Here is a 12,689-nt window from a genome sequence, read left to right as displayed (position 1 = left end):
GGAATTGGCTCTAGTAGTGTACATAATCAGCAGGTTGATGAGCAGACAACAATAGCCTATATTTGGTATAGCCTAAATAGCATTTGGTTGCAGGCTAAAGCTCTATATTTACTGCAGATTTATACATAGTGATGAGTATCAGAACAATTATAACTATTCTAAATTTAGGTTTAACCAATTATTTTAACAAAAATGCCAAATATTTCCTAGTTCCAGCCTCTCAATTGAGCAGATTTGCTGTTTTTCTCTTTGTGAAGGTAAACGAATCTTCAGACTGTTAGACAGACAAAACAAAAAAACAAAAAAAGTGTGATAGGCTTTATTCACAGTTATCTGACATTTTGTAGACCAAACAATTAATTGATGAATTAAAAAAAATAACCAGCAGATTCATCGCTAATGGAAATAAAATTAGCAACATGGCTGATGTTTTGAGAGGCCGGGAGATGCTGCGTCTCCGTCTGCTTAGCATATGAAGAGGTTGAAGAGAGAGGCCCATCATTGGGCTTCCATACTTGAAAATCCATAATTGGTAACCAGCCTTCGTCACATTTACGCATTTGTTGATGCAAGTGGACAAAAATGGGGGAAGCAGAGCTGTATAAAAGCTGCCCGTCGTCCGTCCTCCTGCTAATCTACAACCAGGCCCGTGTGCAAAGACAGTGGGGAAGACATTCAGTGATGGCCAGGGAAGCAGTCACACGGACGTTCAGCATTGGACCTATTTGCAGTGGAACCGAAGCTTCAGATGATTTCTCCACAGCAAGGAGAAACAGCAGCGCGGGAGTCCGTGCACTCTTGTGGGCTACCAGCAGCGCGAGGTCCATCGGGTGCTCTCTAGGATCGGACTTCCAGACGAGCCGAGAAAGCATTTATCCAAATATCTTGACACCGGAAAGCATCCCACAGTTCACCATACCAAGTCTATCTGTGCAGACCAGCTCAAGATCACTGGACAAGGACACAGAGGAGGAGGATGCAGATTCAGAAGAAGGCTTAGGGAGTTCTGGGACTGAGCCGGAGTCATCTCCTTCATCCACCTCATCCCCGGGCCTCTTTGTGGTTGCGGCAGACCGCAGGGCTGAGCGGAGTGTCTCACACCCCTTCACCAAGAGGAGGTCTCTCCTTCAGAGGGAGCTGTCCTATCCCTGCTCCTACGCCGAGGCCCAGCACTGCCTGGACCCTGGCAGCAGAGCCGCCCTCTCCCTGCCACACCTGACCAAAGTCACCACACCGTACGGCTTCATCACCTTGAGCCAGAGCCCACAGATGGCGAGCGAGGAGGCACTTCTCTGCCAAGCTGGGCTGCGGCGCTCGATCAAGGACGAGGAGACTGCATGCTGTCTGAAAGACAAGAGGAGGGTGGCTAAAGACTTAACTGATTCACAGAATAAAGAAACATCAGTAAAAGGAGAGATTAAAGCTTCTCCTACCTCCCCCATCGGCGCTACAGTTTCATCCGCTTCTATGCCGAGAAACCCAGATAGCAAGCACAAACGTCGCTTCTACGAGGCTATAAAGAAACACTTCACCTCCCGCCGATAGGATTGAAATCCAGAGCATCTATTCATGCAAAAACATGCAAATTGCAAATAATTTCCTTATGAAATACACAGTTTTTGTCTTGTCAGTAGCTATGAAAACTCATGTACCAGTTGTCACTTGAAAAAAAAACAATAAACCAACATAAACAGACCACTGCAATATTGTGTGTATTATATTTTGAGTTTTTCTTGTTCTTATTTTACTTCAAAGTTCCCGTTTCTCCTCAAGCCGTTCATTTTTTTGGCAAAGAACTCAAACTGTTAAGGAGCATGGAAGGTCACCTTTAAGATAACGGTCAGAGAGTGAATATTTATAGTGTTTAAGGTTAATGAATTCCTCCAACGCTTTCAGGATTTTAAATGTCACTCACTTTCAAGCTGTATTCAGCCCCCTGGTCGAAAACGTCTGTATAGCTTCCACAGTTAGCCAGAACTGCGGACTCGCATGAATGTTTGCCATTTTCGTCCCTCAGGCCGAGAAACCGAGGCGTTCTTTCTCCTTAGCATATGAAGAGCTTCGGTGGAGAGGCCCTTAATGATGGTCGAGTGATGCATCCTCATATTCCCGCGTCTTCAACACTCCCACACACGGCAATGTAGCGTGTAAATATCATTGTGATGCAGAGTGCTTCTGCTCGAAGTGGCGGGCGATGAAAACACAAGAATGAGTCCCTGAACACAAGAATAGATGGTATAAGGCGATCTGAAATTCTAATCACTCGCCGTGTTGTTTGTTTATGTGCATGACATTTTACATTCATGCTTCAAGCCAAATAAGGCTTTCCGCTGTCATTTTATTCACTGACACAGTGGTTCCCAACCTTTTTCTTTAAGGGACCTCTTTTCTATCATTAAATAAACTGACGACCCCTGACCAAGCGACATCTTCTTCTGGATATTTCATGTTATATTTAATGCAGAACAATAACAGAGCAGAACAACTGATAAATTACAATTACAGTGTGTACGATTTATGGGGATTTATTGGCAGAAATATATTTTCACAAGCGTAAATAGGCCTGAAACTAAGAATCGTTGTGTTTTCGTTACCTCAGAATGAGCCATTTATATCTTCACAGAGTCCGCCGTGTTGCACCGCCATGTTTCTACAGTAGCCCAGAATGGACAAACCACACACTTTTTTACATTATTCTTAGTTAATTTGTAAAGGGAAGGGTGAGCGGAGGGGTTTTCAGTTTAATGCAATCTGCAACTTCACCACTAGAGGCCACCAAATCCTTCACATTGCTCCTTTAACTCAAATAGTCAACGCAATAACTACAGTTGATGTTAGAAAGCATAATGTTTGCCATTTTGGAACACACAGCAACATGCTGTGTCAGTTTAAAGCCATTAAAATAAAGCAAGTAGCTTCTCTCTAACTTACCATACTTTATTTTATTGTTTAGTGTTACTCTGAGAAGTGTTTCTCAATGCAATTCACCTTCAGGGACTCTTAGGCAAAGATATAAATGGAGTGAACAAAATACAAATTACTGAAAATGATAACTTTCATGATGGTAGGATTTATTACAGAAAGGACTGGCAACTGAGTGTATATTTATGATGACTAATTGATGCACTGTATATAGATAATTACCTCCTCTGCCAGTGGCTCCCTAACCTTTTCTGTCACGCCACCTTTTAGGAAAATAAAGTCTCTCTGTCCTGTTATATTGAAAGCAATATAGTATAGTAAATGTCTGTATGTCCTCCCCTGTAAAATATATATGCATCTAGTGTTTAACATCCATTTTAAATGAATCAGATTCATGGACCTTTGCTGCAGCAGACGTTTGTATTCATTGCACAAGATGCATTTGACACTGAAGCTCTGATTCATAACCACATGCAGATTGTTCTTATTGTTTAACCTTATAAGGCTGTTTTTGATGTGGTAATGCGCTTGCCACCACTGTCACTCACAAGATGATAACACATTGTCATCATGTTTTACAATGAGACAGTGACTGAGTCATTCTGGGATGGGAGTACTTCAGCAGCTTACACTTCCCCTCAAGAGTAGACTCTAGGTAGCACGACAGCACAAATAAGTACTGCACATAAAAATAATATTATATCATAGACACATTTGTTGTCATTAAACCTATCAGTATATCCAAAACTGGTGCATTATCAGTTGTTTTCTCATGTGGGTTTTCTCTCACTGTCGCATCATGTTATGAGATTTCTTTGTTGATTATGAATTCAAGATGCTTCAGAGGCTGTATTTACACACATATGATATTGTTGTTTATTTGTGATCGCCGTGCTGCAAAATTTTAAATATCATAATGTTGATGATAATGTCTTCTTAATTACATTTGGAGTCGAATCATTCAATTACTTAGGTGGTAAGCAATCACCTAAGTCATGGATTATTATAGCAATTCTTACATTCTAGTCAGCAATACTGACCTCTGACCTCTCAGTAAAAGAGTTGCCTTGGCAGAGATCGATGAAGCGTTTTTTATTATTTTAAAGCAAGTTATTATAAATGTGTCCACAATCCCCCAGTTGAACAAGATATTGACATGTTAAATCATCTCGGTCTTTATCTGCGTAAATATTTAACCTTTCTTTTAAAGTCAGTGAAAGCAAACACTCCTCCGTGCCAGCACCAAGCCCCGAAGAGGGCATTGCATGTATAAGGGCTCAAACTGCATCATCCAAAAGAGAGAAGTTCATGCTGTGGCTACACATTGCCAATGTAGATCCACTGAGAAAAAGAAGGAAACTAGAGTGCAAATAGAAGGGGCTTTGTCAAGTTGAGGTTAGCTTAGAGAGCAGTTTATTTCCCTCAGAACAGACACCCCTTTTCCGGTCCCAACCTCAAGCTCAGACTGAAAACGATGAATGCAAAAGATAACGAGAGCAGCGAAAACAACTTTGAAACATGCAACTACACACAGACGCAAGAGAGAGAGAGAGACGCAGAGAGAGAAAAAGCGACCGAGGGAGTAACTGAGACAAACGGGAAGTACTTCAGAGAGGCACTGAGTTAGCCACCTGTGAGCTCCACACACAGTGTGACAGCAGTGAACTGTGAGAGAGGTGCAGGAGCAGGTTAGGTGCTGTAACTTTGTAGATTCCTGATGGCGTCTGGTCCTGGCAGCAGAGCGGAGGAACAGCCACCAGTGCTGCCGGTCAAACAGCACAGGTAAGACCGACAAACTGTCTCATATAGATCTGATTAGAAGTTTGTGATTATTCTGCAATTTCTCTGATTGGGATATTAATCCATAATCACATATTAAAAAGATCCTACATAATTATGAAAGTAGATTTCATGTAAATATAATCTATTTGGTAATGTCAAGAATCCTGCAGTGCATGCACTTCAGATGTTTTTTGTTATTTTGTGCATCTTTGTACACAGGCGTCTTTCCTCCAGATGCTCCAGCGTGGAGTCTGACTGTGTGATGCTCAGCCTTGTTGGACTCCAGCATCAAACCTACGCATGCGACGACGTCTTCCCCGAAGCCATGGATTGTCATGCGGCCCAGTGCCCCATACACCAGCGCTACGGTAGGATTACAGAACAACGAAGTGAGGTTATGCAAAGGGCAAACTGCTCGCAAGCTCTAAATGTCACTGTAAAAACAAATACGATCAAATGTCATGTACTGCATCATTTACTGTTGTGTGCTTCCCCAATTCTGGAGAGGTGACAAACGTAGTGTGAGGGGAAAAGACACGTCTTACTATAATGCGTGGTTCAGTCTTTTCAGTTCGTCTTTCTCATGCGAACTGAAAGATAGGAAGTGACCATCTGAAACTCTTACTTTCTGGAACATGTATGTGATATTCAGGCAGATTACAATGATTTACAGAGTGTTCATCCAGACAAAACTGCCTTCTGAGGTGTAACTCCGTTGTGGATGCAGACTCCCCAAACTGTTGCATGGTCTCTGCTCTTGCTCCTTCTTCAAGTCTGACCTAAATCTCTCTCACTGTGTTGCTCAGATCGGCACCAGGTGAGATTTTTCTCCGATGGCACCCCGCCGCCCGTTCCAAAGAAGAGGTTAGCTCGCACCCTCTCCCTCCCCGGCAACAATGCGCCTCAACTTTCCCCTCTGTCTCCACTGCAAAGATGCCCTCAAAACTTTGACAACCCCCTGTACATGCTGGCACCCATACCCAATACATATTTCCTCGGGGAGATGGAAGAGTTTAAAGCAGTCAGTGGGAGTCCTGTCCCCTTACTGTCCTTCTCCCAGCTGTCCTTTGACACCCCGGACGAACACCTGCCCTACCTCTTCAGCGGATTTGACGACCAGAGAGTCGTCTCTCAGGGGATTCAGCATCGACATCTCCTCTTTCTGAGGAGCACGGCACAGAGCGTGGAGGCTGGGATCCTGCTGCAGGGAGAGGCCGCGGAGAGGGACGTCACCTCATGCCTGCCTCAGGATTTCCTGCTGTGTCAGGGCAGCGAGCCAAAGCAGATCGGAGACACGGTTTGCTACAGCCTGCACAGCCCCAAGCTCCCAGGGAGGATGCTTGGTTTACGGGTAATGTTTAGAGCTTTTTTTAATCACTCCACCTGGTATACAGTGTGTTCTGTGTGATAATGCATCGATGTTAAAATGTTCTGTTGTTGTGCACTATAGTCACTTGCAGCCCTTGCGGGCAATACAAAGTGGTCCGCTATGCACATTGCACACAATGAAAACTTGATCTTTATCGGGACTGGCAACTGTCAGGCTGACTTGCGGTACCAGAAGCACTTCCTCTAAACTGTCATCAGGTGTCACAACTGCAACAGGAATTAGATATCTTGTTTTTTCCCCCCACATTCAACACTAAGCACTGCTGCAGTGCATGTGTTTCTTAATTAATGTGTTTCTGTGCAGGTACACAAACAGAATGATGGAGCTTCCTCAGCTCACACCAAACACCAGCCACCGCATGTCAACGTGCAAGATGTTATCGCTCATTTCCAAGGAAGCAGCACCCTGAGGAACGATTCCAGCATTTCACAAGCTCAAGGTCCCTCTCATTTTCAGTCAGACTGCACTGCTGCTAAACCCCAAGGAGGAGGCAGCACTGAGAGTGCCGCAGCTCATGTGAGCAGTAATCTGACCTCAGTTCAGTCTTTCCTCCAGAAAGGGCTCTCGGTGAGCGTTGAGAGAGACCTGCCTCGTGCCACCCTAGAGGACTTTGTTCAGGAGAGCAGCTCGCTGCAGAACACAGATTGTTTCGATTACGACAGACGCGTTTGTGCCCTGTTGCTGCAGATAATAACGGGCTCACAACATCTGTACAACGTCAGCGCCACTGCAGCTGAGCTCAGGCCTCGGGGGATCCTTTTAGTGTGGCCTGGAGGGGAGAATGAAGAGGGAGAAAACAAGCTAGAACATGACACCCCGGAAACAAAAAGAGAGCACAAGACCAGCAGAAGGAAAGAGGAAATGGAGTGGGGAAAGATCCAGACGTTATGGAGGACACACGGTTCCCCTCGTGTGGTGTTAACCCCGCTATCGTCTGCTCCGTCTGTACCTAACCGCCTCACCTACATCAAATCCCAGATAGGAGCCTTAATTCAATACTTCCTCAACTCACAAGACAGCCTGACACCTCTGGACCCAGGACCAAACCTGTCCATGTCCTCACACCGAAGGGGGCTACTTTATCTGGCATCTCGGCTGCAGAGTGAGCGCAGCGGGCCACAGATGGCCGACATGGCGGCCATGCTTCAGGTGCTCCTCTGGGGGCCCCGTGTCCCCCTCTTCAATCACAGAGGCTCTATGGCCACCACGGTGCACAACTGGCTGACGGTCAAGCGAGCCCTGCTGGTGATGAAGTTGGCAGAGAGGGGGCTGATCCAGGATCAGTCTGCTATGGATTGGGAGGACTTCATGTGCCTGCAATACCTGTCGTTTACAGACCCTGAGACAGTTTTGAGCATGACTAGTCAGCTATGGCGGACTCTGAATCTGGACAGTCCATGTTGAAATTAAAAGTTGCAGTCCAACATAGCAAGTTGTAAACTGTCATACTGTATTATGCACAAAAAAATACACAAAGAATGTGAATTTGATGAGACTATCATTTCTTTTTCAACAATTAGGACTTTCATACACTGCTCCTCAATTAAATATTGATCCAACAAAATGCTGCATAATCATTATGGTCCCGAAAAGGGTATTTTCTCAATCAGCTTTTTACAATAAGTGATGGAATTGTACATGAACAGCGACTCCATTTTTCTGAATAAATCATGAAGATGAATACAGCATACAGGTCTCAGTATGCACCAAAGGAAGAGCTTTTCAGACCAAGCAGCAGCATCTGGAAACCTCTTTCCCAACATAAGAATCGAGCCATTCCATTTCTCCAACTAAATAGACAATTATGCCCACTTCACACAGCAGATGGGACAGGTGTGCAGCGGTGGGGAAGTAAGGCGCTGTTGTGATTCTCGTCTTTTTTAACTTTAAATAAATAACCGCCAATAGATCCGTAGGAACCAAACTAAGTTCTCCAAGCTCTGTCAAGTATAAAGTGTTTTATTCTTCGGATTCGCAGATATAATAAGACGATGGGCGTGGCTTCAGAATGCAGATATTGACCTAGTTTCATCTTCTTGAACCTGTCATGCACAGCTCCTCCTATAGTTTAGGATGCTCCCGATAGGTCATTATGTAAAACACGGAAGTCACAGAGTCTGGTTATGAAATAAAAAAACAGGTTCACGTGTCATTAGTTTCACTCACGCGGAGGCGCTATTACACAAGGAAACGTTGAAATGACACGCAGCCCACTGCAGGGCTCCCATGAATTCACCAAAGGCCATTACTCAACTTCTCATATCTTTCACCTTGCAGCTGCACCAATTAAACTCATTCACACGTCTCTTTGTAATGGAGGATACATCATCATCACCACCACAGCGGAAGAGGCCTCAACATCCCTTTCCATGCAGGACTATTTATTATATAACGAGCTTTTCTGTTTTTCATTGTGAATATTATCAGAGCACCCTCACACACCGTATTGTACAGAGTTATTTAAACCCTCTGGTAAACAACTACTCTTCTGTACAGATGAGTCTGAACACCATGACTGCAGTCTGAGGAACACAATGTGACAGCAGGCTACTTCACGCGTGGACTCTTCTTCCATTTATACGCGACCGGACAACACATCGAATGGCCTAGTTCCTTCAAAGCACATTAAGAACTTACCTCGTTACTGATTACACAACACCACAGACAGCATTCACTTAGGTGCACTTTTATTTAGTAGTTACCACATGCAGATTTCTATCAAGTGAATCAAACAACAAATGAAAATCATGCACACATTGAAAAATAAAAAAAGATTAACAGGAGGATCAACTGATACTATGAAAATAGATCGACTTACACGAGTAAGATGAATTAGAATTTATCATAAATATTACAGTGTGGAGATGATCGTCGTGGGGTGTTCATGGGAGGTCAGCACTACACATTATGAAGAGTAATACAGTGGCGAGGACACGATGCCCAGATATTATGTGGGCGCTTGCTCTATATTCCTGGTAGATTAACATTTTACCCTAGTGCAAATACCATAGAAACACAGCACATGGTAGCTAAAGGGAAAAACAAACAAAACGGGGGAAACCTCGACCATACTGAACTTGGATAATATATTAATTTCTCAAAACAGAGAAATCATAAAGCTGGGTGGGTGTGGATTGAAATGAGAGCAACTTCTGTAACTGCTCAGCGTCATTTAATCGTCGTCGGAGGAGGAGGAGTCTCGCTCGATGCTGTAAGCCATGAAGAAAGCGTCGGGGCGGGAGGGGACGAGGGGATGACCCGGTCTCACAATCTCAAAGCCCAGGAAACTGAATGTGCGCAGCAGGGAGGCTGAGGAGAGACAAGACGGAAACCGGGGTCAGTCTCTAAGCCTGGATTTCTGAGCGAATAACCCTAACCCGGGCAGAGCGGACAGTCTCGCAAAGTAACTTAGATGTAGTTTACATATGTAGTATAATACAGCTTAGAGTATGTTGACAAATATGTAAAAAACTACAGCATTTAAGTTTAACAGGTCATAGACTCAGAAAAAAACTATCTGAAACACCAGTCATTTATAAATCCATTGAAGTATTATAAACATGATACATATCTTTAAAATACGCCTTTATTTTGAAAGTCCCATGGCACTCCTGTATAACTTCTGTCCAAGCGCATTTTATGAAAAGAATAGGGTTTTTGTTTTATTTAAATGCCTTTTCTTTCACTGTTCAATGTACATTTGAGTCGTATCTGTTCTAAAGCTGCCACTTTATGTTTATGCTCAGGTCATAATGAAATAATTCCCAAGGAACAATTTTCTAAGCCTGTATTAGAAAACTGGTGACACTAAATTAAACTCAAATAGCACGAGTCACAGTTTAAAAGCCCAGACAAATAAATGTCTCACCTCTGTCGTCGCGGTTCTTGTGAAAACAGATGAACACGTGACCGACCTGCAGCTGCTCTTCTGCAAACTCCAGCAGAAGAGCAAAACTGGAGAGAAACACAGCAAACAAAACATGTTAATGAATCACAGGAGGGATGTTAATGAATTTCAGTGGAAAAATATGGACTCATAATGGTCGAAGCACTTATTAGTGATGTTTTTATTTACATACAGGTTTTATTTTGATACAACAGCTCATCTAACGCACAAATTAAGAAAACACGAGGGTCTGTTTTTACTTTGGCTTTTGACAAAATCTTTGAATTCATTCGTTTGAGGAAATATTATAAAAATAAATATTTATCTTATAAAAAATATTGGACCGAGAGATTTTTCTTTTTTTTTGCCGACTGACCTGTCTTTGCTGCCCTCGGGCAAAGCTCCGGGAGGGATTTCGACGTAGAGGTTCCCTCCTTTCAGCGCGGCCCTCCAGACGCAGTGCTTGCCCTCAGAGCGACGGGGCTCGAAGAGCAAGAAGCGCACTCTGCCGTTGGCGGGGGGGGGCTCCTCAAGAACCAGCAACTGAGTATCCTGGAGGACAGAGAGGAGAAGGGGGACACGGGGAATGCATTCATTTCAGATGACATCTTGAATAACGCCAAGTAATCTCATTATCAAACACGTCTTAAATCAGCAGTATCGTCGAGTATGACGAGTAGAATGTGCCAATTCTGATCATTATGATGGAAATTAGGCATCTACTCTTACAATCAGAATTTAAAAAAAGTCATACTGCTGTAAAAAACCTTTATAAAGTGGTTTCACTTACAGAATAGAATAGCTTAGCTGAAAGATTGCGATCCCGCTGGTCATTCCCTCGCCCACCTGGGATCTTCAGGGGTGGGTGAGGGGCATCAGGAGCACCACAGAGGCCCCAGACACGGGTTACTGCAACAGCGGGAGCCCCTCCTGGGACTGGACATACTGGAGTGCGAAAGGAACACACACACGGAAGGAGCCATCATAAGTTCTGCTGCTTAACACAAACCAAACTCCCAATATAAACAGAGAGCTCAGCACACATTACACCGTTGGGTGAGTCATCTCTGAAATAACCGTAAAATAGTTGCTAAATATTAGTGAGTCTTGAGAAACAACAATACGAGGCTGGTGGGAATCGTTTAATCAATAACTGTCCTCTTCTTAGGCACAGAGTGGTGGTGAAAATTAACTTTTTTGGTCTACCTAGCACTGGCTCAGACGTTTGTATGATGTGTTGACTTGTGCACATTAAATGAACAGACAGGAAGGGTTTATGATAAACATCACTGATGATGATACATTAACATTTGACTTTGTCAGCGTATAAGGCAAATATTCAGTACAACCCCTTTAAGGCCAATAACTTAACGATCACATCACCCCGTGGAGACATTCATCGTTCACGTGAGAACAGTGACGACGGACCTCCTAAAAACCGATTTGAGTGCCTTGGGTTTCTGTGGGGTAACTAAGCTCGTCACGTGACTGAGGAGGACTGCCAGAGGATCAGCCTGTGTTTGTCTAACCATTAGCCTACTTTAGTGCTGATGCACTAACTATGCCGTTCCAGTTTACAACAAGTGAGATCAGCCATTTTTTTTTTTCCCCCAGAGGCCGGGTCAAAGTGCTCTGTAGCATTCGCTTGGTTTACAAGCGCAGGTGCCCGTGTGTGTGTGTGGCTGCATTAACACCGTTGCAGGTACCGTGGGCCGACATCCGGAACACAACCCTTTAGCAGCAGCATCGCTGAAACAGCGTGACAAACGCTCTCAGACACTCACAGATGCCCTCTTACGCAAATGCCACTGCTGTGCTATATGCGGAGCAGATGTGTGAAAAAACAAACGAGAACCATTGGCCCTCCCATAACTCGGGCTAACCAGGTCAATGTGCAATGCCCAAACCTATTGCAAGATTTTGCGAGGCAACGTAACACAAATACTCCCCCAAATCCCATTATCGGATTATGCAAATCAGCCAATTAGCATCTTTACAGAACACCTTCAATGCCCCCTCTGCCTGTGCATGAAGACCAACACGCAGCAGAAGGCTCTCACGCAACGGCATTCTTTAAAAAAATCCCCATACTTCCATTAGAAAGCAACACACACTCACGTCCCCGGTTGTCTTGGCAAAGACAGCGGCTTTGGTCACATGACCGGTGAGTCTCTCAAGCTTCTGCTTGCATAAGAGCACCTTTGTCGTGCATGAATATCATGTAAATAACCCCTCACCTAAGAGCGACATCATTACTTAAGTATTACGCCAAACTGTTTTACCACCCTCATCTCAAAGAAGACGAACAGGAGCTGTAAGTGGATGTTTTAAATAGGTCCCCTGCTCTGTAAGCTATGGCTTAAAGAGAGAAAACTGTATTAAATTATCAGGACATATTCTACACCATCATTGGGGTTTTAAATAACAGCATCTATGCTGTTGTTGCCATAAATGCCCGAGGTACACAGCCTAAAAAACAAGTATATCTATTGAATAAGAAAGCTTCTGTGTACAATATGTCATCACTGGGCTTACAATTGCCCATAACACCCCCACTGATGGTGTAGAATATGTCCTGATAATTTAATACAGTTTTCTCTCTTTAAGCCATAGCTTACAGAGCAGGGGACCTATTTAAAACATCCACTTACAGCTCCTGTTCGTCTTCTTTGAGATGAGGGTGGTAAAACAGTTTGGCGTAATACTTAA

General features: G+C 43.9%; 2 protein-coding genes across 2 annotated transcripts in view; one reads left to right on the top strand and one right to left on the bottom strand.

Moving 5' to 3' along the window:
- The first annotated feature begins 4,515 nt into the window (after nt 1–4,515).
- Nucleotides 4,516–8,033, top strand: LOC116392572 (inactive tyrosine-protein kinase PEAK1). The gene is made up of 4 exons (XM_031864154.1): nt 4,516–4,704; nt 4,924–5,072; nt 5,511–6,055; nt 6,398–8,033. The coding sequence occupies exons 1-4, from the start codon at nt 4,640–4,642 to the stop codon at nt 7,496–7,498; spliced, it is 1,860 nt and encodes a 619-aa protein (XP_031720014.1). The 5' UTR covers nt 4,516–4,639; the 3' UTR covers nt 7,499–8,033.
- A 731-nt stretch (nt 8,034–8,764) lies between these two features.
- Nucleotides 8,765–12,689, bottom strand: part of oaz1a (ornithine decarboxylase antizyme 1a) — a 5,107-nt gene continuing 1,182 nt past the window's right edge. Inside the window, 5 exon segments of the mRNA XM_031864155.1 lie at nt 8,765–9,403; nt 9,963–10,048; nt 10,357–10,532; nt 10,771–10,857; nt 10,859–10,925. Coding sequence (XP_031720015.1) covers nt 9,267–9,403; nt 9,963–10,048; nt 10,357–10,532; nt 10,771–10,857; nt 10,859–10,925 — 553 coding nt within the window. The 3' untranslated portion in view covers nt 8,765–9,266.

The sequence above is a fragment of the Anarrhichthys ocellatus genome, unplaced genomic scaffold (assembly GCF_004355925.1).
Source record: "Anarrhichthys ocellatus isolate YVR2014 unplaced genomic scaffold, GSC_Weel_1.0 scaffold30, whole genome shotgun sequence".
In the NCBI taxonomy this organism is placed as follows: domain Eukaryota; kingdom Metazoa; phylum Chordata; class Actinopteri; order Perciformes; family Anarhichadidae; genus Anarrhichthys; species Anarrhichthys ocellatus.
The sequence above is the reverse complement of the archived record's forward strand: the minus strand, read 5'-3'. Positions and strand labels throughout refer to the sequence as shown.